Source organism: Eschrichtius robustus, chromosome 17 (genome assembly GCF_028021215.1).
Source record: "Eschrichtius robustus isolate mEscRob2 chromosome 17, mEscRob2.pri, whole genome shotgun sequence".
In the NCBI taxonomy this organism is placed as follows: domain Eukaryota; kingdom Metazoa; phylum Chordata; class Mammalia; order Artiodactyla; family Eschrichtiidae; genus Eschrichtius; species Eschrichtius robustus.
In genome coordinates this window covers 66,925,381-66,952,520 of record NC_090840.1, presented here as the reverse complement: position 1 = coordinate 66,952,520, position 27,140 = coordinate 66,925,381, and the positions used below count along the sequence as shown (strand labels likewise).

The window sequence follows — 27,140 nt, the reverse complement described above, 5'->3', positions numbered from 1 at the left end:
AAATGCGGTCTGCTTTTCTCTGCCGCCAGTTTTCCTGAAACAGCTGGTAGGCACATTGTTTTATATTAAAATAAACACACTATATTGTATATGAGATTGAGACATTTAGATGAATTTTTGAGATGAGCTATGGAACTGCAAATAAATGTATTTTTGCGGCATTGGCAGACTTCAGCTTCCCTGGGCTGAATCACTTGGCAGAGACAATTCTGCCTGCCTTAGTTAACTGAGAAACTGGGAGGTGAGAAGGAACAGAAGGAGAGAAGGGGTGTAGGAGGCATTTCACAATTTAGCAGGATGGATATTGGTGCCTCCTGTAGATATTTATATCTAAAATCCCACTGGTCTTAAGTCACTGGGTAGAAGAACAAAATTCAGGCCTAGGACTTTTAAGGATGAATGTTCCTTACAAGGAATTGGGGTTTATTGTGATGTATGATGTCTCCCAGGTGAAATGAAGGTGGAGTAATAGCACAGCTATGTCCTTTATCCCTTTTCATGTCTTTTCCTTCCTGCTATTCAGCCCTTCAGTCCAATTCAAATCAACATCATTCAAAATATTATTACTCCATACAAAGATAGATGTATTTCAAGATAGATAGATAGATAGATAGATAGATAGATAGATAGATAGATAAATCAAAATATAGAAAGAAAAAAAGAGAGACACACAGAAAGAGATTCCATGAGTTCATGGAATTGTTACTCACTCCTGCCCCATCCCACCTATTCTTCTGCCATAGTGGAGGGCATAAGACCAAACCGAGCTACTTGGGGCCAACAACAGGACATTGTGTCCCAGTCAGCAAGACACACTGTATTTTCCTTGAGGCCAGTGAAAAGGAAGAATGAGAATCAACATGAGGCTTACAAGTGACCAGCATCCCATCATGGGATGAGAGTCTGTAAGGAGACAAAGACAAGGAGAACCCACAGAAGGCAGAGTCCTTTCAGGTCCTGGATCCAGATGAGCACAATCCAGCTGTAGCCCTATGTTTCCCACTTTCCTTCCCTACTTCAGTTAGTCTGAGTTGAGTTTCTCTTTCTTGCTATTAAAATATTCTGGCCCAAAGAAGTACAAAGGGAGAGCTATAAGCCCAGAAGTGGTGGTGCAGAGGGAATGGGGAAACACATTTCTAGAGTAACCATACTACTTGCACAAATTACTTTTGCTTGATTGAGCTGATTGTGATTGAGAATAAAATTTTGAGTCTTGACCTGTGTGTTGAGTTTTAATTAGAATTAAAATAGACTCATGATAACGAACTTATTGGTAACTTTTTGAAGAATTTAAACATATAACTGTATATGTACATTTTCATTCTATAAGCACGATGGCCATGACAGCAAAGAATTTCAGGGTCTTGTGGAATTTTTAAAAAATAGTTCTCAAGGACTGGGGATCATGAGAGTGTCCTCCAAGACCTGAAAAGCCAGGATATGCCAAGGGGTGGATGGCACACTTGAATTCCATCTGACCCTTTTGCGTTGGCAATTTAGAAAGGTCCTAAAGTTAGGACTCATACATTAGTCCCCTTTGCATATGCCAAAACCAGCTCTGTAGACTTAATAGCTCCTTCTTCTCCTGTGAATAAATCTGTAAACATTTTGTGAAAAGTCCCTACAATGAACCATATTACTTTAGAGAGTGTCTCCTGGCCCCACCTTCTAATTTTCATTGAAAATTTCCTGTTCAATCCGGGGTTCATGTCCCATTGCCTCACAAATTGTAGCCAACGTTCTGCCTATCTCTTTATTCTGATGCTTTATTAGGACTGTCTGTATTAATGCTGGCTGTCCACTGCTTGCTGCCTTTCTAATTTCAATGATCTTCCAACTTCCTTATCTTATCCTAGTTCCTAAAATCCCTAATAGGCATTGTCAGCCTCTGCTTGCTGAAGAAGAAAGCTTGGACTCCGGTCTCTGTGCTAGATATTTCTGTTCGCCCTTCAACTACATCTTTACCTGGCTCCACCATGTTTAGAGACTGGGGAGGTTGAATTTTTTAGCCTACAACAACTGGATCCTTTACTCTCTGGTTTCTGGTTGGGATTGGCCAATGGGAAGCACTTGTGGGTTAACAGGAAGCAGTAGGAGATGCTAGTCAGCTAATGATCTGTTGGTATTCCTCCCTACCTGGCAGCAGGTTGCTTTCCTACCTCTAAGGCCACAGATCCTCTTAGGTAGCTCTCCCATGAGCTCTCTCCAGGTCTGGTAACCCATTCCTCACATTGGCCCGACAGGTCCTGCTGTTACTACCCTACATACTTCATCACCTCTTGGTGGTTTCCCTTAACTCTGCCTCCACCTTTGTAAAATTTCCCTTTTCAAGGCTTCTCAATCACCTCATTTACATGTGCCATCTCTTTCCCATAAGGACCCCGAATAAGACACCCCTTTGTCCTAAGGTGCTGCTCTGAACATAGTAGGACCAAGGTACACCAAGAGACTTTGAATTCTGTGTCTGGATTCACCCTTTATAAGGTAGTTATTGAGCCAACAACATATACTGGTTACTTATTATATCCTAGATATTTTCCTCAGCCATTGTGCTACAAGGATGAATGTGGTAAAATCCCTGGCCTCAACAGAAATGCCCTGACAGGAACATATAGAATTGTGTGGAGAGAGAGCAGTGGAAGAAACCCCTGAGGGTCTTAGAAAGCTGAGATGTATAAATTGCGTTTCATTGGATGAGTGAAAAGTTGCTAAGCAGACAATAGGGAAAAATACGCAAAGGCAACATACACAAATCAGAGAGATGAAAATGCCGTGGAAACTTCTAGTACATGTGCAGATTTGGAGGTGCGTACTTAGAAGGGGTGGGGAACGAAGGGGCTGAAAATGTACGCAGAAGCCATATTACAAAGATTGCATATTCGTTCATCAAGTATCTAAGTTTCATAGTATGTTATATTAAGAATTCTTGGCTTTATCCCATAGGACTATAAGAGTACAGGTCAGGATTGGAGGCAAGATTTCTGTGATGTAGAACTGCAAAGGCTAGAACATTATTGCCTAATGGAACAAGTGGAACAAGTGGAACAAGCATGGAACAAGTGATATTTCATTCTTAAAATTAAATAAAAACAGCATATCCCACTATATACATCACAGTAATAAAAGAGGAAGATAGGGAGTCGTTTTTCCAGGCTAGAATACTGTCTACAGCAGCGGGACCTGAATGCTTTCAGAATCCCAAACAGAGGACTCAATGTCCTCACTAAGGGGGACGCACACGGCCACACTTCCCTCCAGAGGCACTCACAGTGTCCTTTAAGAAGACCCCTGAGCTCTCCATCTTCCTGCCACACTGTATCCCAGGATCACATCACTTCAGCCCAGGGGACCCCAATTATGTCATTTTTCCTCCTCTTGATCAGAGCAGTTGCTTCTCAAGGTTCTTTTCAGGAACTTCCTCATGTCTGACTTTAAGTGCTTTCCACCAGATCCCCTCGGAACACTCTGTCTCTATTAGTCACTTCCTTTATGTGAAGCTGTAATTTTCCTTGCCTTCTGAGGGACAGAGAAAAGAGTAGTCTTCAGAATTCTTGAAATATCTATTTGTTCCTTTTGAAGCATGGACAATATGTTCTTAAGTTTCAAACCTATTCAGGACTGATGGAGGTGTTGTGAAACAGGAATGTGTTTGTACAGTTTTTCTTCTTTTCCATACATCCATCAATAAGTGTGTTGTACATGCTGACAACATGCCCAGAAAAATTGAGTGAGTTGTGAAATTCATCTAGAACCTAAGTAGCAAAGCCATAGCAGAAACTCTGGACTTTCCAAATATGCCCATTATCGTACGGTAAGATGGAATAGTGTAGTGATTTAACAATGAAAGCACTGAACTGAACTGCATGCAGTGAAATCCCAGCTCTAAGGCCCAGCACTGGACCTTAGAGATGCTACTTAATGTCTGTGTTTCTATTTATTCATAGGTAAAATGGAGGTAGTAATAGTGTGTACCACATAGGGTTGATTTGTGGATTAAATTGAAACCACATATAAAATGCTTAACATAGCACTCAAATTATATTAGTTATTACTATTATTTTGATTGACAATGTCCAACTTCCATTCTTGATTGGATTGCTTCAACTCTCCTTTACTGAAAAGCTTCCGGAAAATATTACCTGTATACACTATCTCTACTTCTTTGCAGCCCATTTCCCCATCAACCCAGCTCTACTTTGTCTCTTGCCTCCCTCATACTATTGAGACTTTTGCTAAGTTCCTTTAGGATCTCATGTTGACAAATCCAATAGGTGCTTTTTAACTGTTTGTACTTGAACTCTCAGAGACATTCAATAAATTTGATGCTCCCTTCCTGAAATGTTCCTGATTCTACTACTATTCTCTGCCCACCCTTTATCAATGAACCTTAAGAAACCTACCCTTATCCTTCTTCCTAACCTTTAAATATTAGAATAACTTAGATCTCAGGCCTGGGATACCTGCTCTCCTCACTCAACATTCTTACCCAAAGCAATTTCTCCCATTTTTGTACCTTCAAATCTCAGCTCTACACCCAGGATTGCTGTGGGGGACTCTGGCCAGGACTGCCCATGGAAAGTCTCTAAAACAAGATGAATGGGAAATGTCTACGTGTTATGATACAGACTCAAGTAAACTGAAATTTTAAAATTGCTAGCACAGAATTTCAAGGTCTAGAACCTGGTCTTCAGGCATATATGACATGGCTTGCTGATTTGCAGAATTATTGTTATATAATAGCATATGTTGTTTCTGACAAGGTCTTTTGAAGAGAAAGAAGCTTGATTGCTCAAGACTTCTCAGACATAGTGCATTACTCTCCTTATGTGGGGTGCTGAGTATTACCACTGTTTTGAGTGATTCTTAGTGAGAAATAGAAAGGAAACTTGCTCGGATGTATAATTTGGTGGATATCACTCTTCCTAATTAATAAAGTATAAATGAGTTTTATTTCTTCAGTCTTTGAGTTCATCCTTGATTTCTCTGATCTAGGTTTAAGACGTTTAGCATCACGAGCTAGATGGTAAAAATGATCTAATAACTTATATGGGAGGAAAGGAAAGAAGGATAATACAGCACTCTCCTCATGTCAGAGTAGGCTAATGCTAAGCCTGGTACCTGGTGGTAAAAGAATCAAAGTCTTATTGGGCACATTCCTTTGATGAGAAAAAAGAGGAATTTATGGTGATGGATTCAAAAGGAGATAGAATAGAGACTAACTCTTCTTTATTAGAGACTAACTCTAGGATAGCTAGAAAGATCAAGTTTAGCAGAAAGGTAGGACGCTGAGAATAGAACAGGGAAGCAGAAAGCAGACACCTCCACCTCTCCAGATCACATAGTAATCAAAAAGGCAGTACATGGAGTTGCTGATAACGCAGGTGATGGGGCCATGGCCAGAAACCTCAATGCCCACCAGGAATCTTTAAGTTAGAGGGAATTCATTAAACATGAGATTTCTGAGGAAAGCCCTGGAAGAGCTGGGATACAGAAAATGATCAAATATGACAAAGTCTCAAAGCTATAATTCCTTGAGGTTTCTAAAGTCCATTGGGTATCCCAGGTTCTTCTGCTGTTTGCCACTGAATAGAGTATTTTCCACATTATCCTTTACCACAACCAGCAGCTTCAGCTGAGATCATCTAGTAGGAGTATGGTGAGAAGTGTTTGAGACCCAAGCTAGACAGTATAACTGTAAAAATGGCATTCTTCTAGGACAAATATTTCCTGAAGCTGGGATACAAGTTAGATAATCAATTTGACTGGTTTTGGTGAGTTGAAGTGGACTTTGTTGAACTTGATGGGAAGGAGATTCTCTAGATCAAAGGTTTAACCAAAAGTCCTTTATGGGCACTGAGCACATAAGCCTAAATGAGGGTGGGGTTACTTCCAGTGATCTTTGCACAAAATAAAGTAGAATTGCATTTTACTCTTCATCATTGGATGTCAGTGGAAGAAGTCATGTTAAGAGTAAAGGAACTAACCAGACAAAGATGTCACAAAAAGAAAACTACAGGCCAATATCACTGATGAACACAGATGCAAAAATCCTCAACAAAATACTAGCAAACAGAATCCAACAGCACATTAAAAGGATCATACACCATGATCAAGTGGGATTTATCCCAGGAATGCAAGGATTCTTCAATATATGCAAATCAATCAATGTGATACACCAAGTTAACAAAATGAAGGATAAAAACCATACGATAATCTCAATACATGCAGAAAAAGCTTTCGACAAAATTCAACACCCATTTATCATAAAAAACCCTCCAGAAAGTAGGCATAGAGGGAACTTACCTCAACATAATAAAGGCCATATATGACAAACCCACAGGCAACATCGTTCTCAATGGTGGAAAACCTGAAACCATTTCCACTAAGATCAGGCACAAGACAAGGTTGCCCATTCTCACCATTATTATTCAACATAGTTTTGGAAGTTTTAGCCACAGCAATCAGAGAAGAAAAAGAAATAAAAGGAATCCAAATCAGAAAAGAAGAAGTAAAACTGTCACTGTTTGCAGATGACATGACGCTATACACAGAGAATCCAAAAGATGCTACCAGAAAACTACTAGAGCTAATCAATGAATTTGGTAAAGTAGCAGGATACAAAATTAATGCACAGAAATCTCTTGCATTCCTATACACTAATGATGAAAAATCTGAAAGGGAAATTAAGGAAACACTGCCATTTACCACTGCAACAAAAAGAATAAAATACCTAGGAATAAACCTACCTAAGGAGAGGAAAGACCTGTATGCAGAAAACTATAAGACACTAATGAAAGATATTAAAGATGATACAAAGAGATGGAGAGATATACCATGTTCTTGGATTGGAAGAATCAACATTGTGAAAATGACTATACTACCCAAAGCAATCTACAGATTCAATGCAATCCCTATCAAACTACCACTGGCATTTTTCACAGAACTAGAACAAAAAATTTCACAATTTGTACGGAAATACAAAAGACCCCAAATAGCCAAAGCAATGTTGAGAAAGAAAAACGGAGCTGGAGGAATCAGGCTCCCGGACTTCAGCCTATACTACAAAGCTACAGTAATCAAGACAGTATGGTACTGCCACAAAAACGGAAATATAGATCAATGGAACAGGATAGAAAGCCCAGAGATAAACCCACACACATATGGTCACCTTATTTTTGATAAAGGAGGCAAGAATATACAATGGAGAAAAGACAGCCTCTTCAATAAGTGGTGCTGGGAAAACTGGACAGCTGCATGTAAAAGAATGAAATTAGAACACTCCCTAACACCATACACAAAAATAAACTCAAAATAGATTAAAGACCTAACTGTAAGGCCAGACACTATCAAACTCTTAGAGGAAAACATAGGCAGAACACTCTATGACATAAATCACAGCAAGATCCTTTTTGACCCACCTCCTAGAGAAATGGAAATAAAAACAAAAATAAACAAATGGGACCTAATGAAGCTTCAAAGCTTTTGCACAGCAAAGGAAACCATAAACAAGACCAAAAGACAGCCCTCAGAATGGGAGAAACTATTTGCAAATGAAGCAACTGACAAAGGATTAATCTCCAAAATTTACAAGCAGCTCATGCAGCTCAGTATCAAAAAAACAAACAACCCAATCCAAAAATGAGCAGAAGACCTGAATAGACATTTCTCCAAAGAAGATATACAGATTTCCAACAAACACATGAAAGGATGCTCATCATCACTAATCATTAGAAAAATGCAAATCAAAACTACAATGAAGTATCACCTCACACCAGTCAGAATGACCATCATCAGAAAATCTACAAACAATAAATGCTGGAGAGGGTGTGGAGAAAAGGGAACCCTCTTGCACTGCTGGTGGGAATGTAAATTGATACAGCCACTATGGAGAACAGTATGGAGGTTCCTTAAAACACTAAAAATAGAACTATCATATGATCCAGCAATCCCACTACTGGGCATATACCCTGAGAAAACCATAATTTAGAAAGAGTCATGTACCACAATGTTCATTGCAGCACTATTTACAATAGCCAGGACATGGAAGCAACCTAAGTGTTCATCGACAGATGAATGGATAAAGAAGATGTGGCACATATATGCAATGGATATTACTCAGCCATAAAAAGAAACGAAACTGAGTTATTTGTAGTGAGGTGGATGGATCTAGAGTCTGTCATACAGAGTGAAGTAAGTCAGAAAGAGAAAAACAAATACTGTATGCTTACACATATATATGGAACCTAAAAAAAAAATTGGTTCTGATGAACTTAGGGGCAGGACAGGAATAAAGACGCAGACATAGAGAATGGACTTGACGACACAGGGAAGGGGAAGGGTAAGCTGAGACAAAGAGAGAGTGGCATGGACGTATATACACTACCAAATGTAAAATAGATAGCTAGTGGGAAGCAGCCGCATAGCACAGGGAGGTCAGCTCGGTGCTTTGTGACCACCTAGAGGGGTGGGATAGGGAGGGTGGGAGGGAGATGCAAGAGGGAGGGGATATGGGGATATATGTATACGTATGGCTGATTCACTTCGGAGTGATTACAGACAGCTTGACAGTAAAGATTTCCAGTGTAAGGTGTTTACGTACCAGGGCCCAGATATCACGTTATTCCTCTCCATATGGAACTGAGGGATTGTTTGTGGTGATCAAAGGAACACATCCTTTTTTCATGTATAATTTCACCCTCCAAATACTATCTTGATAATTCATACAGGCATGAATCAGTGAGGTCTGGACATTAGTGCATACTGAGCTACTGAATTTTTGAAAATGTAAGAATGAGGAAAACTTACAACAAAACTTTTTAAAAGGAGTAGTAGTGTAACGCTCCATCCTGTCCCCAGTAACACAGATGATCTGAGGAAAGAAGAGCTTAGGTATTTTTTCTTTTACACTTTCAAAGATAGAGACACAAACATATATATTTACCCCCTGCCCTGCACTTTTTATAAAATATCTCTATGCAAGGGTGTTTAGGGTTAGAAACCCCAGAAGAAATATTTTCAAGCTTCTTTAAAAACTGTGCTTTTTGATATTTCATTCCAGTGTCTCAAAATGTATTTTTGGATCTCCTTTTTCTCAAATGTAGAGATCAAAATTTTGGACTCTTGGAAATAGCTTCCCATGTTTGTTCACTCTATTCTTTAAGCCCTAAGGTCCTTTAGGGCAAAGATAATATCCCTGTTCTGTGGAAGAGAGAATTGTGGTGATTGTAATTTTGTGCCTGTACAAAAATCCTTCATCCTTCCTGGAGACTGAGTCCCTGAAAAGTACCAATGTCAGCAGAATCAAAGATAAGATCAGACAAACCAGGGAGTTTGGGGAAACATATTTTGAAACATTATTATTTTAAACATAAACATTTCCAAAAAGCATCTATTTGTAAAACACATATGTTTCTCCCGGTTAGCTTTCTCCAGAATCATTTTCTCTGACTTGATTCAGGAAATATTCATATGAAATTGTGATCTCCTAGGAAAGAGTCTCCCACAGTTGTCTATTATGTGCCCTACACTTCGTAAAAATATTCACCTAGACTTTATTGGATGTAAACTGAATGTGTTTTGCAATTATGTCTCCACTTACCTCATTTTCTCAAGACTTAGGAAATTTCTGTGCCTGCCTTGGTTTTTCACATATCATGGCGGAGCTTATGAGTATTCTTCCCGACTGACGTTCTATCAATATATCGAGGGGTGGGTTATAGACAGTCCTCATCTCTATCACCTCCCCCAGAAGCCCACCAACCCCGTTTGTACAAAGGATAAGGCTTACCTCTTGATAAATTCATCTGTTTAAGGGTTCTAAAGTGAAAAACACATAGGCCAAAGCATTACATAGCTTTAAAATTGTGTGGACACACATGAATCTGCATTATTTCCCAACTGCAGATGCCAACATGGTGATTAATTTAAGGTCGCTGTGCTCACATTTTAATAAATTATAAAATTCTGATTCCCTTCCCCCTTCTCCCTACCTGTCTTTATTTTAGTATGAAAGTGACAATCAGTGGGAAATCTGGGTTTCACTGAATGTCAGCTGTAGGTCACCAGAAAAAAATAATGCAGAGGAATATTTACCAAGTGTTAACGCTCATCCATGCACAATCACAAGGATATATTCTGTCTTGTGAGGAAGTGGTGTGGGTGAGTATACCCAACGATGTGAGAACTTCTTGTTCACATCAAAATTAGCCAGCCTACAGGAAGTTATAAATGTATATGAAGAGATGTGTCAATGTTGCTCTTCAAGAAATGGTAACGTTGTACTTTTACAAAAAAAAAAATTCTCTTTGTCCAACTTATTTCAGTATAATTTTGAAGAGGCGTTATGTTGAAGAGGAAGTAGGAGTAAAAATAGAATAGGTTTATATATTCCATCCATGACAGTGGATTAACTCTTGGGCTTCAGTGTGGCAACCTCGATGTTCAACGAGCCAAAGGAGATGTTCTGTTCTTGAGGCTAGAAGTCTGATCTGTCTTCTTTTCCATTGTGTCTCCAGCCCTCATCACATGGTAAATGCTCCATAAGTACATTTGATGAATTAATGAGTTAGTGAGCTCTACTAGCCACCTAAGCCAATTGTTCACCATGTCAGTTTCATGAACCTGGTCTCTGACTTGGACTTCATCCCACTGGCACTGGACACCTACCCTGAACCCTCTCAATCAGGTCTTACCAAACCATCAACCTCTTAATAGCCTCCTCCCTTAGGGTTGAACCCTCTCCACTGAATACCCTCTCCTAATAAATAGATTATTTATCATTGAGATGCCCCACATGACTTTCAATCCCAGTTCTACTCTATATCTGTGCCTCTAATGCCTCACCGACAAAATCTGAATTCACTGGGAGTGGGGCATACCATATAGGTTTAGAGAAATGTACAAAACTGGGTATCCACCTTAGTAACCAGTGCCGCAGTGATCACAGTTCCCCTGTCCTGATTTGTACTTTCATTTAGAGCCTGCTGCAGCTTGTCTTGGGGTCAGACCTCTCAGAATTATGAACAGCAGAAGGGAGAACAAGGACATAGATGGAAATTAGAGACAGCGTATTTTATTTCACTGTAAGGAAAAACTTTCTAATGGGGTTAGAAAATTACCCAAAACCTTCAAATATGGACTGTGTGACCACCTGTTAGGAGTGCAGTAAAAGAAAGTCCTATATTCAAAAAAAATGTATGTATACCTTATCTGTGGCAGATGCAGTGGGTGCTGCTATTTAGTTAACCTTTCCTATTCCACAGATGTCTTATGGTCTCCAGGTACGCAATCCAGAGAGCTGAAAATTAATTGGTTAACAACAATCAAAGAAGCTCATACATCTAAGCAGGAAAGAATACATCTTCTTTAATGCCAGTAGTTTTTATGGGTGAGTTGTCCAAAGTGTAATCAATGTTTGTTATATTTCTCTCAACACAGGATGTATACCTTTCTACAGTGTTTGGGCAATGACTCTGGACATAAGATATTTCTTCTTGTCTGGCTATAGAGTGTGTTGCTTTGAAAAGGCAGCATAGTGCAATTGTGAATAAATTTTTAATTTTCTTCCCCTGGAACCTTTATGTCATCCTTGGGAAGTGCCCAGATATGTTCCTGAAAAGTTGAATATACATTTAATTTTTGAGAATGAAATTGATTTTAAATGCTAATTATTTAAGGGAATTATCTACTTTATTCTCTTATGGGGCAAATAATTACTTGCTCATTTTTATTTTTGGCAAATCTTGATTTTAATATATCTGCCTTGCTTTCCCTAAATCTGTAGTTATTTGCAAAACTGTAGTGCCACTGTACTAAATCACCTCCTCAACATTAATGACATGTGTAGACATTCCTGAATTTAAAAAGAAACCAGTGAGTACCGTATTTGTAAGGCAAGTTTCTGAATCCCCAGCATTTCTATTAATAAACCCTAATCTTTAACTTTGGAAAGTAATCAAGAGAGATTATTTGAGCACCTGTTATCACAAGAGAATCGTGGATGAAATTCCATTCAATATAAGAGCAAAAAACATAGGCTGGAGAGAACACTGGATCGACAGTTTCAATCAGCAGAGTGAAATCCTGCTTTTCTTTCAAATGAGTTGATTTTGGTAAACTGCTTAGCTTCCTTGGACCTCAGTATTCTCATTGGAAAGATGGTAGTAAAAACGTCTGCCCTTCATACTTCACAGAGTTTACCAGGATCACATGGAAAATGTTATGTGAAGGCATTTATTCTGTAAAGCACAAAGTAAGTTTTATAGCAAATCTAATTAAGTGTGTGGTGCCTTCAAAATTTCTCCCAGGCCAGGTCTCAGGATGAATCCTATCTTTGAAACTCTGTCATCTTCTCTTGGAAGCACTGGCAGCAAGGATGAGTCATTGAGAGAAATGTTGTTATTATTATAATAATCATAATAGAAATTAGAATAGCATGGACAGTACACACAATTAATATTCATACTTGGGGGGCTTAGAACAAATCAGAATATGGATCCCGGTGTGAGCTGCCCATAGGCAATGTTTACCGTCTGTTCCCTCTCTCCTCTTTTCTAATCCCTTTCTTTTCCTCTAAGTGCTTCTAGATTCTTGTTCCTCAAGCTCTTGGCTGGCATTCAACCCCAGGATACTGGATTTGATATGGTGTCCTGCTTTGTCATTTTGATTTAACTGCCCTACGTTCAAAATATGCCACATTCTCAAAAGTCTGAATTAGTAACTAATCTATTAACCTGAGGAATGACAAACATTGACTGAAGTCCTGTTATGAGCTGAATTGAATGAGGCATAAATGGGAGATCTTGACTTTGATGTCACTGTACCCTAATGACATCCTACACAGTTAGAACCTTCAGAACTTTTCCCCAGAGGTGAGAAGTGGAAAGGTCACAATTTTGGTTAGCAGACTGTTTTGTATGACTTAGAATGTGGATTAAGAATTGATTAGTTGCCAACATTTAAAAATATAAAGGTATCTTATAAAGTTCCAGCTTTCTGACTTCTCTTAAATATCAGAACATGTAGCAACATTGGGTCCTCCATGGCAAGAACAGCAATGACTGAGAAGCAGCTGGTTCCTTTGGGAGGGCAAGCTGTGTTCAGTGTCCCAGGATCCCCACCTGCTCCACTTCATTTATTTATGTCATCTGTATGGCCTCTGTAGAACCTGAGTTTGTGACCCTCGATAAACTCACAGAAATAACCTAATTAAGTCCTATCTCATAACCAGTTAGTCATGGTTGAAATCATAGACAGGTGGTTTAAGGTGAACATATGTTGTTGATCTGTTTCTCTTACTTCATTAACTGTTTTGCCAGCATTTTAAACGTCTAATTATATGTCACAAACTGTAACTGGAGCAGCAGTTTATAAGGGGATAATCTAGGGTTTTGTTGAACTTTTATTTTTAAATTTCAATTTAGAGCTGCTTTGAGGTTTGATCTGCAGTTCAAAGTAGAACTTTACCAGTTTAGCAAATGTGAGTCTCAGGCATGTTCCAAACTCCACACTTGACACATTCTTGCGATGTCATAGTACTTGAAAGCATCACTGATGTGAGATTTTTACAACATACAGTTACAGAGAATAAAGGGCCTCCCACAAAATGTCACCGTGCATGATATATTAGAGGCAGAGAAGGGTCTTAGAGACTTGGTGTTGGTAGCACCCTGAAGCTTCTAGAGTTTTCTGAAGGCTTCACAAACCCTTTCCTTCATTCTCCATGCCCAAGGGGAGAAAAGTTGCTATGGATAAACTTAAGATGAGGAAAAATGGAGCCATATTAATAGAAGGGGGGCAATTTAACAGGAGGATTATAAATAATATTGTGTGGGAGCTAACCTTTTCTTTTTTTCTTTTCAATTTCTAGAGTTCCCTTTTCCTCAGATCAGAGGGTTACTATCTGGAGGCCTGGAATTAACCTGTGGGCCTACAGAAAGGGGGCCAAGGCTTGGTATACTTCAGTGAAGGCTGTCAACCAGAAGAACAAAAGTTATCTGTATGATTCCATATGGTCTGGAACAGGGCACTAGGCTAGAAGTTCCTCATATAGAGGCTTAGAGTTGAAGTATTTCTGAGTCTATGCAAAGAAGAGGACCTTGCATGTGTGGCTATGGCCATGGTGGATTGGGTCAAAGAATTGGGGATTTTGGGTTCAAAGACAGATAATACCTTGACATTCCTAAGAGAAGAGCCTCTCATATGTCTGGCTTGGAGCCTAATCATCCCCAGCCAACTATCCAATTATCCACTGGGCTAGATAGACAGTGGTTTACGGCTCTAGGGAGAGGTGGCAGAGCAAATGCCAAGAGAGACTTTCATTTGAGACACAGACAACCACCTCCTGCACAGCTAGTAATTCAAACACTCTCTTGGGACCCATAACCTGGTGAGCTTATGGCTCAATAACATACCATGTATGAAAATCTTCAAAATCGTCATGGACGAGCATGGCGATGGAGATTCCAAACCTCAGTCTAGCATTTCTCACTTGCCTTGAGTCAGAATGAATTTAGTGTAATTAGACAGAAAAAGATGGATAAAAATAACTGCCATGGTAGTCACAGGGAAATGACAACTGTGCAGCAAGAGGGAAGTTACTTTTTCTTCTTGACAAACTCACAGACAAAGTACATGGTAAGATGGCACTCTGTGTCATTCCACCTGCCTGAACTCAGCATTTCCACGCAGTCCTCGTGGCCGTAGGGGTCGCTGGGCTCACCCTCCTTCCAGTTGCTGTAGTTCTGCAGTGGAGTGTTGTCGGTGAACACATACTGGCCCTCTCTCTCGAGGTCATTCACCCCGATGAACACCCGGAAGAAGCCACTCTTGGAGACGTAGTCTGCCAGGAGCGTGTTGGCAGCTTCGTCCTTCGGCATGGCTAGCATTCCACCCCGGATCCGGCAGTGGGTCAGGGATTCCCTGTAGTTCTTTTCCTCCTGAACGATGTAGTAGAATTTCTCTTCGGTTTCCCGAATCCCTGCTATGACTTTGCAGCAAGGAAAAGAAGAATGTGATTATATATGTCAAAAAGAGAAATGCTAAGTATAAAATATTGCTAATTGAAATTCATTTATTCAATGTTTAAAATTCTTTTCCAAGACCGTATCATGAGGTGGGCACTGGTTCAGTATTTTCTCCACCTTTCTAGTTGTCGAATGGAGAACAAACGCCTGTCATTGGTCCTCCCTCGTCTTTTTCTCCTTCACTTCCCTCACAATGTGAAGCAGAGAGCTATTTTGACAAAGATGTGTTATATGAACTGTCACTCAGCTCATCTCAGACAATTTTTCCCCTCCTAGTTTATGCTTTTGCCACACTTACAGTTCCATGAGCATGACCTTCTCTCTTCCACTTCCGTGACTTTCATGCCTGGAAGGTCTTCTTACTGCTTTATCCGGCAAATTCCTACCCGTCCTTTAGATCTTAGTGGAAGCGTTCTCTCCTATGAGAGCCTTTTCAATGCTCCTGGACAGACATGAGCACTCTTGTGCGTTCTCCCCTGTGTTTCCATTGTCCCTTTCACTTCACAGCACCTGACACATTCTAGTCTAATTGTTTGTGTGTCTCTTCTACTGAACTGTGGGCATCCTGAGGCCAGTGACCATGTCTTTGCGACTCTGTAGCCTCAGTGCCTGGAACAGTGTTAGGGGGTGGTAAAGGCTTATTGGACTGATATGGAAATAATACAGAAGTTTGTCCCTATGGGCCAGATTCCTAGATTGTGAACATATACATCAACTGAGATGGTCTATACTTCACTCCAGGTACATGAAGTAGACTGAGCTTCTGAGTAGGATTCAGGACAGAATTGGGGACTCAGAATCATCCCGGGCTCATAATATGCTATGTACGTTTTGGCCTATGGGGGCATCTACATACATCTTTTTAGGGTCTATAAGTTAAAATTTACAAGTCAATCTATGAGCACTCAAATGTTAAGGACTATTGTGCTATGTTGAACCTCTGGGGTCTGGTTTATTCATTAAGGTCCAAGTCATGTCAGATGCAGCATCTCCTGTATAGGTTATAACCAGAGTTATAACTGAAGGTTAGTTCATATCAAGCATTTCCTATGCCTTTAGTATTACAAGATGAGAATGGACACAAGATGGCATCTGTGTGCCTCCAGTATTGTACAATAAATATGGCTGGATTATAATAAATTAAAGTACAACAAAGTGAAACCAACTGTAACAGTAACTAAAACAGTTCCCTCATTCATACTGTCTCAGGAGAGGGCACATAAGCCCCACTTTAAGGGCTTTATTGCGAACTTTAATAGGGAAATACAAGGGAAAACAAAAATGACTAATATGGAAAACTGCACAATTTAGAGAAATGCATAATGTTCTTATTGATTTGCACTGAGGGTAGAGGAGTCATGAAATCTGTGTTCAGATCCGTGCTCCACTGTTCATTAGCTTGTATCTATGGGTAAGGTAATCTCTCTAAGCTTCGGTCTAATCATAAAAATTATTATTATTCCAAGTACTCAAGAAAGTAGCTGTTGTTTTTATTATTACTTTTATCTTCTGAGATGCTGGCTGTTTGAAACCTGGGCCCTTTTTTTCTTAAGGCCCAGCTAGCCAAACTCTGCCTTTTCTTCATTCCCCTCTCTCACTAAAGCACCCTTTTCTACCCATAGGAACGCACATATGTATGTCCACAGGAAGTGGACCTGAAATGTCCTAGAGTGAGTGGATAATTAGGATTTTGAGAGACCTTTAAACTGGTGACACTATCTCAGTAGGCCTTTGCCCAAAGTTATTTCCTGCTAGGGAGTTGGAATTGCAGTGTTGAAAGAGATAAATCCATGGATAAATAGTACAAAGCAATAGAAGAGACTCACCATTCTTGACAAACTTCATCGATGTCTTGAGGCGAGCCACACTGATATCCAGTTGTCCAACAACTTTTCGGTATCTTCCGCAATCACAGACAGTCCCTTTTAAATGACAAAGCTGTGAATTCATGTTGAAGCACAAGCAGACTGGTTGAAAAGAGCAATTGCTCTCTTCCCAATATTTACTGTCTTCTTCTAGTCTGGCTACGTCTCTCTGTGAACGGCTATGCTTTCGTCTTTTATTTAAGACAGGGTTTCCAATATACCTTGTCTTTAGGAATTCAGAAAATATCTTTTGAAATATTTTAAATTAGTTAAAACACAGTTCTAAACCAGATTTTTTAAAAGAACAGTAAATATGACTAACCACTGTACACATATTGTGGACCATTTGGCATTTTTGTTGAACACAGAACATGCCAGTCTCAGAATAAAATCTTTACAGCTTTTAAAAAACATATTTCTAGCCAGTCTTCTCTTCTGTTACTGCATTGTTCACTGGCTCTCACAACTCTCCCAAGACAGGAGAAAACTTTCATGATGAAATAAATGTTAATTCTGATTATCCATTTGGAGTATAGCTTAATGTTTCAAGGACTAAGTTTAAATCTTGTGAATAGATCTATGTTACAATTTCAAGAGTCAGTTGTCCCATTTGTGGATAAACTATGATTTTAACTTCTGCCATTAATTCCCCTTTGCTCATTTACCTTTTCAATTACCTACTGGTAATGTGGCAGAGAAAGAATTGTAAGGAAAATGACGTAAAATTCAAATGATTCCCAGATAACCAACAAGGGCCTGCTGTATAGCACAGGGAACTCTGCTCAATATTATGTAACAACCTAAATGGGAAAAGAATGTGAAAAAGAATAGACACGTGTATATGTATAACTGAATCACTTTGCTGCACACCTGAAACTAACACATTGTTAAGCAACTATACTCCAATATAAAATAAAAAGTGAAAAAAAAATTCAAATGATTCCCTTTTCCTATTTAATGGCTGCTTCATGTCAACATTTCCATTTGCTTCGTTTCTTTGGTTGTTGAAAAGCAAATTGAATTCTATTAGCCAAAGGAAAAAAAATATATCTGTGGCTTTACTTATCCACATTCACAGTTAAATATAAGGAAGTTAAAACAGCTCTTAGAATTAGTCTGCACTACACCTTTATGGATAGAAATAATTGAAGCTCACCAAGAACAAGCTACTTTTTTCCTTGCATCAAGCACTGGAAATCGACCTCTCTTTCAGTATCAGGGAGAAGCTCCCCGGCCATTGAGGCATGTTCTGTAACCACAGGGCCTCAATGGATCAGGGCAGTTTGCTGCTGGCAAACCGCTTGGCCAGTATTTGGCTGAGATGCTGGTGGAATGTAAGACGTGCTGGTCCAATTGTTGTGGCCCTCATGGATTTTCCTCCTGGTCTCGGAGAATGAGGGCTGCTTCCTGATGTGCTGGGTTTGCTGCCTCATGGTAAGCACAGTGGGGTGGGGGTGGTGGTGGAATGCACCATCCTCCCCTTCCCCAGAGGCTTGGAAAGTCACCAGCAGATAGAGAGGAAATTTTCATTCTTCCCTTTCTTCTGGCCCAAGGAAAATGAGGTTAATCCCACTGAAAAGACTATTGTTTTTCTACAAACTATATTCATTTTTAAGATGAATAGATTTGGAATGATGCCAAAAATTAAGAAGAAAAACTGAGTATATTATACCTGCTTTGCCTTTTCCTCCAGGTATCCCAGGCAAACCCTTTTCCCCTTTGTCACCTGAAGAAAAACCATAGCCATGAAAAGAACAACTACATAAAATAGTGTTATTGATGAATAGAATGCATAAAATATAATGAAATTGAATTATTTCAGGCAGACAATATCTTATACACTTAAAATAACAGGAAAGAGGTTTTAAAATTCATTGCAATATCTCCGACAAATATTCCTTGGTTTTATAAAAATAATTTGATTTTGAGTTGGCTGTACAGGTACAACAAATCAAACAAGTCATAATTTAATTAGATGGAATGCAGAATTCCAGTTGGATGTATAAACGTTTAAGTTTGTGTCACTGATCTTACTAACATGTTTTTATAATGTGGCCTTCTGGGCAAAGCTAAGACAATATTCTGCATGTTTTTAATTTAAGAAGTGCCATTGTTTTACATATCTGGATCAACTGATTAGCACTACACAGTGTCTGTGTATTTATTATGTCCCCAAGTTCTTCCATGTGGCTTTGCCCTTGGATTTTCAAAAACATGTATTGTGCTTTTTCAATTTAATTCAACAAATATTTACTATTTACTTACTCTATGCAAGACAAAAGACTTGATTGGTACTTTGAAAGGGTATAAAGAGAGACAAGATTAAACATCTGGCTTGAAAGAGTTTATGCTTTTCGGAAGAGATGTGATGTATGCAAATATCCATAATATAAAGTTGTGTCAAAAATATTATACTGACATATCAACCTTGATAATTTTCCTCTCTGCTCTTTTTTTGTATTTGACCCTTTTCTGATTCAGTCAGAGACATCCACAAAACAATTCTCAGAGAATCAGAATTATTAAAGCCGAGAGAAAAAAAATGTTGATTTTTTTTTTCAACTTCAAAATAAGTTCTTGAAGCCCACATCAGGCACAATAATTGAAAGCAAAAGCTTTTGATTTATAAGAGGAAATGTTTGCCTGAAGTTTTGGGGACTCAAAAGAGAAGACCCTGATAGAAGTAAAATAGAGTTTATGCTTCATCGGTGATCTGGAAAAAGAATAAGAAAGAATTCAGGGGGATGAATACAGGATGAAGGTCACCCAGGCTAGAGAAGAGTATGAGGCTTACTCGTGTTGGATAATGACATGGCCAGGAATTGGGTATATGACCGAGGCGGCAATGTAAGTGGCAATGGAGTCAGCATTGAGGTTCTGCCTAACCCCTTCCTTTCCCAGCAAAAGGGAAAAACTGGGAGCCACTCTAAAACCCAAAGGGTTCCCCATGTTGCCTGCCCACTCGCTATTCTTTCATCACTGTCTGCTGACTGCTTTTCATTGAGTCCCGTACATATTGGCCACTGATCATGCAGAAAGGTATGCCTGCCAGGGCCCCCAGGATTTGCTGAGCTTTTCCAAATTGACCCATGTGGACACTTTTCTTTACAGTGATGCCAGACATTCATGAGCTCCCCAGACAAAAGGAGGGGAGTCCTTGAAACCCCAAATGTAGTTTAAGGATGCTGGGGAATGCCTCAGAACTTGTACTTGGATGAAATGAGACAATGGTGAAATCTATGACAACAGAACGTGATAAATATTATAAGAAAGACCATGAACAGAGATAACATACTCTGTCCAATGCAGAAGGGAGTTGGAAGAGGTAGTGCCCCAGCTGGAAGAATGAAGGAAGGCTCTCCTGAGGAGATGGCATTGGAGCTTCAGCAGGTGAAGGTGAAAGCAACATAGGAAGCAATGTACAGCAGAGGTACAGTTGGGAAAGAAGCATAAAACTATGCCGAGCGCCCTGATGAGGAAGATTGATCTGGACACACCTAAGCTGTGTCCTGCAAACTCCTCATTTCTCTTATATGTAAATTGGAAAAGATAAGACTAGATTTTGAGAGTATGTTAGTGGAAGAAAAGGAATATATATTTGCTGAGTGCCAATCATTTGTCAAGTACTGTTTAGATAATTTATAGGTATTATCATATTAAATCCAATGAGCTAGGTACTATCATTGTCTTTATTCTACAACTGAAGATATTGAAGATCAGAGAGGCAAAATAAATTGCTCAAGGACATCCAGCAATTCAATAGCAGTGCTGGTATTGAAACCCAACCACTTCTGACTCCCCAGTTCATGGTGTTTTTCAAATAACTTAACCAATGACTTAATGAAGGGAAGCAAAGTCTTCAAAAAATGTTATGAAAAGTTGAAAGGAATATCAGTCCTATCATCACCAAAAGCAATTTGGACTTGAAAGTTCATATGAATATGGCTTAATATTTTAATTAAAAATAGTTTATTTTCTTTATATGTGAATCGTTTCAATTCAACATAGGTCGAAAATTGACTCTAGTTCTGCTATGATCCTGGTTCTGGTCTAAGGCCAATAATGAACATTTTTAAAAAAGCATACATAGAGTATTTGCTTTAGAAGATGATAGGTTTTGGGGGACTTCCCTGGCGGTCCAGTGGCTGGGACTCTTTCACTGCCGAGGGTGCTGGTTCAATCCCTTGTTAGGGAACGAAGATCCTGCAAGCCACACAGCACAGCCAAAAAAAATAGGTTTTTAAGGAAAACAAAGTGCACATAAGAGACCAAGGAGATGAGACATTAGCACCATTGTCTACAAACAGAATGAAATAAAGGAAATGCCTGGTAGTTTTTCAGAGAAGGTAAAGACGGCTGTGGATCAGAGCAGGGAAAGATTCATTGAAGCGGTAGCCTTTAACTGGATCTTAATGTGGGAAATAGATACTTGAATTGACACATGGATTTTTTTTTTCTGAGAAGATGTAAGCACTGTGACTACTTTCCAGTATTTTGACATGAATTCCTTTCCTTTTTTTTAACAGATGGGAAAGTCAAAGCAGTGTGGTGGAATGAAAAACCATGGAAGTCTGAAAAACCAGGGCTTGAATCCTGACTATGCCATTTAATAGCTAAACATGGACAGGTTACTTAATTCCTTTAAGCCTCCATTTCTTTCATTTTTAAAGTGGAATAGTGGTACCTTAAGTCATAAGATCATTAAGAAGGATAAATTAGATAATGTTATCATGGGATTAGGTCTGTGCTTGACTCCCAGAGGATGTTCAACCAGTGCTAGCTTCTGCCCCCTAAATCAGAGCTGTGGTAAAGGAAAGCATGCCAAGTACTTAGCCAATTCATGGTGAATGTGAGCTCATAGTGTCTACTTCCCCAAAATGAAATCTTGTTTAAAGCACACACAAAAACTTATTTTTGACCCATAAGTGAGAACACCTCTGTGTTAACTGTCTTAATGTTGAAGATTTAGAGGTTGCATTTAAACAAACAAGCACCATAATACTTTCACTGTAAAAAAGATTATTAACCTTAAGTAAAAGCATCTATTTTGTCATGAGATTGAATTTACCTATACTAAATCATCTTTTCCTATTCCTGAAATGAAATATTGACATCCAGAAAGCTACCTTATCCATTCAAGTGACAACATTAAGTTCAGCCCAGAAAGCTGAGATTAATCTGAGTCAGTGAAAAATTTAGAAGGACCAATGACAAAATGAGAACAATAAATTTCAAAGTTCAGATTAAAAATGAAATTAATCCAGGTGAGCCAGAGCACTGAACCTCCATTTTTTTTTTTTTTTTTTTGACATAGCTCTGGAGGAGAAAAAAATCTTAACCAATGGTGAAAACTGATGTTAAGGGAAAGTGGTACTTAGAAATAAAGAGTAGAAAAGAAGGTCACATCATAGGAAATAATGTATATCATTTATTTTTTCATCCTTAATGCAACAAACATTTAGAAAGTTTCTACTGTATAGTAGACATTAGAATAAAATGATTAAAAAGCAGCATCCTCACATACACCTTATAATTATTTAAACAAAGAGACCTGATATAGCTTTCGTTCGTTTGTTTCCTCCAGAAATCCACAGTGTATTGGATGAAACAGACAACCTAATAAGCCATGACGATAATAAAGTGGTGGAGGTGTGCTCTAGGTGTATAGGCAACTGAGTTTGAATAAGGAATTGCCTGAAGAAGGTAAGGTTAGTTAACCCTATCCATTCCAGACTGTTACTTCTCCAATTTTTGGAAGTTCATCCATTTTAAGGCTCAGAAAATCATACGAAAACTTTTGATCCTACCCCTTGACTCTGTCGTCTACCATCCTTCCTTCCTAAGTTACCTAGTCTTATTCTATGAAAGGATTAAGACTAGGCTCAAGACCATGAACTTCAACCCTCCTGGTTGGAGTCTCATCTAGATTTGGCACATCTAAATCTAGGAATGTGCAGCATCTAGAATAATTAATGAAGGTCTTGAATTCTGGACGTGTTCGTGGCAATGACTTAGCCTCCCACTCTACCTCTGCTCATCTCTAGGGCAATACTTGAGATCTTAACCTTATATAACATGGTCGCATCTCAGAAATCTTGAAGTCCAACATCCCACACTCTGGCTACACATTTCCCTCCCTTTAACCATTTGTTAAATGAAGCTGATAGAGCCAGAAGCAGATTCATGATGTATTTTTATCTGAAGCTTATACAATTTGAGGAGACTTCTTTAAAAAAAAAATACTAAATTACAAATGATGATGTACTTATAAAAATGAATCCTTATTATAAGAAAACGAAGCCACTAAATTTTAAAAGTAGCCAATTACCACATTACAAAATTCACTAAAAACCATAAAATTTTAATAAAAGAATTTTGTACCTTTATAATTCTTTTTTTTCATATATTATGTGCTGCATATGTTTGGCTGCATTCATATACATCCATTGACCTATCATATACATCCATGGACCTATTGATAGGTGCATCATTTCCCATTTCAAAAAAAATATCATCTTTGCATAATTCAAGTTTGGGGTCTGTTTCTGCATGCTGTATTCATATCCATTGGTCTATTTGTCTCTGCACTAAATCAATACTATCTTAATTGTTTAACTTTATAATAAATATTTAAATTCAGTAATTTAATCTTTCACTTTTGTTTTTATTTTTCAAGATTGTCTTTGGGTATTCATGGTCCTTTTCATTTCCATATAAATTTTGAATTGGCTTATCTTATTCCAAGAGAACTACTTCTGGAATGTGAATTGAAAGAGCACTGAATCTATTGATCAATTTGAGGATCATCTTAATAATATTGATCATCTCAACAATACTGAGTCATCCAATCTATGAATGTAGCTTTACCTCCATCTCCTTAGATATTCTTTAATTTCTCTCATTATCAACATGTGGTGTTTGTTGCAGAGAGCTTATGCATCTTTTGTTGGATTTATTCCTAGATATTTGACAATTTTGATGCTATAATAAATGGAATCTTTTTAATTTCAGTTTTTAAAATTGTTTCTAGTATTTAGAAACAAAATTGATTTTTATAAGTTAAGCTGTCTAAAAAACAACACAAATAGCTAATCTGTAGATTCTTCTGTATTTTCTGGGTATGTTATCATGTCATCAGGAAATAATCACCCTCTTCTTCATTTCCAATTATTATGATTCTTATTGCTTGTTCTTGCATTTTTGTTCTGGCTGGCACCTCTTCTATAATATAATTTTTTCTTCTTTTTTAACATCTTTATTGGAGTATAATTGCTGATTAGACTTGGTGATGAAGGCTACGCTCATCTCATTTCCAATATCAGGAGAGACGTGTTCCATCAGGAGAGACGTGTTCAATAGACGTCCTCTATTTCTAGTTTGCTACATTTTTTTAACATGAATGGGCATATGTTTAATCAAATGTTTTTTCAGAATTCCCGGAATTCTAACTGGAAATGTTTGTTTTTGAAATGAGAAGAAGAGTGGCATTTCCTGGGCTACTCACCTCTGGCAGGGCTTGAATTCCCAATGCAGTTTGAGCTGCTTTCTGCTCAAGCCTCTTAGTCTCTTAATGCTGCCTCAAGTATGAATTGGTAAATGTGGAAAATCAGCACAGGATGTAGAGCTTACCTTAGCGTGGCTCCCCTAAAGTCTTTTTCAATTTGGTTGCCCTCTCATGCCTTCAGATATGGTTTTATTTATTTTTTGACTCAACTAGTCATTCTTAGCAGAAGGATTAATGCAGGTGAATCTCTCATGGCCCGTAGCAGAAATCTGAATTTAATTTTAATTATTAATAACGTAAGAAGTTTCTTTCACCTTCCCAACTTGTTATTGATGGTGTATGTAAATTAAGAATATTGTCAACTTTGAGAATACCTCTGTAAAGTCTTGTTCATATCTGAGCTGTCAGATTTGAAAAATTTTTCCACAGATTAACTCTGGCCTGGTACATTTCAAGCCTTGTTTCTTTTGCACAATCGACACATTTCTTGGGCTGAATGCCCCGGACACATTCTTATGATGATCTGACTTCCGCCCCTGCACTTTTTCATTATGACTTTGGATTGATCTGCACAGTTGGTGGTAGGAGTATTCTTGGAAGTTATTCCTACTTTGGAACTGTTAGCAAGAACTTAACTGTACATGGAAGTAACTGCAAACTACACAGATATATCTCATTAAGTCCAAACGAAATATTTCCCCCACTCAAGTTCTTCTTAGCTAGCTCCCAAAATACTTGTATCCACTCCACAAACTGATACAAGGAGAAGTATGTTGGAAGGAAGTTGGAGCAGGAGACAGTGCTCTCTCTCTCTCTCTCTCGCTCTCTTTTTTTTTTTAAGGCGGTTATTGTCTTTATTTTGTCCATGAGGGAACTGAAGCACAGATAAGTTAAGAAATGTATACAAGGTCACATGGCAAGAAAGACACTGAGTCGGGATTGAAACCCAATCATTCTGATTTCAAACCTCAAGAGTTCAAATATTCTGCTGTATGGCAGCCCAAATAATCCATGATGGAAGATGTTCACACCTTAACAGATGTTCAAACTCAGGTTGAGAGCACAAAGGAAGGGTTCAGGAAAAGCTTTATAAAGAAGTCAATTTTTTATGGTCTTGAAGAATAAGTGGTATTTTGACACACAGTGATGGATGAAGAGGTGTGTAGGGGTAGGAAACTGTCTGAGCAAAGGGAGAGGGCAGAAGAAGGCACCTTGGCATGTTTGGGAAACAGCAAAAGGAGACAGTACCCTTAATCCATGCATTCCAATGGGGACAGTACCACCTCATGGATGCAAAAGTCAGTGCGGGGGGTGGGGGGGTGAAAAAATCTTACTCTTTTTTAATATATAAAGTATAAATATACACAAACTACATAACATATAGTCCATGGATGGTGTTAAAATTTCACGGAGGGGTGGGCAAGAAGGAAAAATATGTCTAAAAATATCATTAAGGGGGCAATATGTCTCAAAAGGCTTGTTGGCAAGGCATTGATTTTTTAAAATGTTGAGAGGCACCAATTTGATGAGTTAAGGTTACTTTACAAATTTCACCAAGACTTGTGGCCATGTGAACCCATCGCTGAGGCTCCTCTTGGCGGCTGGGGAAAAACCCAGACAAGTGCGGGGCTCTGAAGCCAAAACTTCATCAGCTTCATGGTAAAACCACCACAGGTGCATCCTACAGCAGGACCATGAACTATGAGGAGTCCGTGTAGCTCTTCTTCAGCTACGAGGATTTCAACTTCAAGTGAATATACACTCTACGGTGGATATAAGCCACTGGATCAAAAGTAACCATAGTAACTTCTTTCCAGTGGTACTGCCTTCTATTTCTGCCCTCAAATGCAGGTCGAAGGAAGTTTCTCCAAGGAATGAGTTGGAGGGTGTTCCAAGCCACAGAATGAGAGGGGAGGGGCCACAGCTGGAGAGCACACTGCTGGCCACTGCTGGTTTAATTATGCAGCTGCTCAAGCACGTATGGAAGGCTGCAGGGGACATCAAGGCTGCAGAATTCTATTACCCATAGCACTGAGTTTCCCCACTCTGCATCTTTGCACAAGTATCTCTTGCATCTTCCTCAAATGCTTTATCCCCATTTCTGTAAACATGTTACTATTCTTCAGGACCTCGGTCAGTTCTTCTTCATACCAATCTGGCTTTACTCTCTGACATGGTTCCTATAGTAGTCCTGTAGTTATTCAGCATTATACAGTTGACCCTTGAACAACACGGGTTTGAACTGTGCGGGTTCACTTATGTGCAAATTTTTAATATAAATATATTGGAGAAGTTTTGGGAGATTTGCAACAATTTGAAAAAACTCACAGATAAACCACGTAGCCTAGAAATACTGAAAAAAATTAAGAAAAAGTTAGGTATGTCATGTATGTATAAAATATATGTAGATACCAGTCTATTTTATCATTTATACCATAAAATATACACAAATTGATTATAAAAAGTTAAAATTTATCAAAACTTACAGACATGACTACAGACCATACATGGTGCCATTCCCAGTTGCGAGAAATGTAAGCAAATGTAAAGCTGTAGTATTAAATCATAACTGCATAAAATTAACCGGAGTAAATACTGTACTTAGGTCATAAGTTCGTAGCCACCTTCCACTACTACTGTGATGAGCTCCAATGTAGCAAGTATCTGCTTAAAATGCCCCTGTGATGCAAATCATCCCCACTTGAGCCCGTTCTCCTATGCTCAAATAAATTGTGTAACCAGGTAAAA

General features: G+C 38.7%; 1 protein-coding gene across 3 annotated transcripts in view; it reads right to left on the bottom strand.

The window, feature by feature from the left end:
* Positions 1-11,977: 11,977 nt before the first annotated feature.
* The window catches only part of COLEC10 (collectin subfamily member 10), a 37,949-nt gene continuing 22,786 nt past the window's right edge, over positions 11,978-27,140 (bottom strand). For all 3 annotated transcript variants that reach the window (XM_068525787.1, XM_068525786.1, XM_068525788.1), the window contains 3 exons: positions 18,561-18,614; positions 16,850-16,945; positions 11,978-14,986 (listed from right to left, as the gene is read on the bottom strand). In XM_068525787.1, the coding sequence (XP_068381888.1) occupies positions 14,595-14,986; positions 16,850-16,945; positions 18,561-18,614 (542 nt within the window). In that variant the 3' untranslated portion in view covers positions 11,978-14,594. The remainder of the gene's footprint in view (positions 14,987-16,849; positions 16,946-18,560; positions 18,615-27,140) is intronic.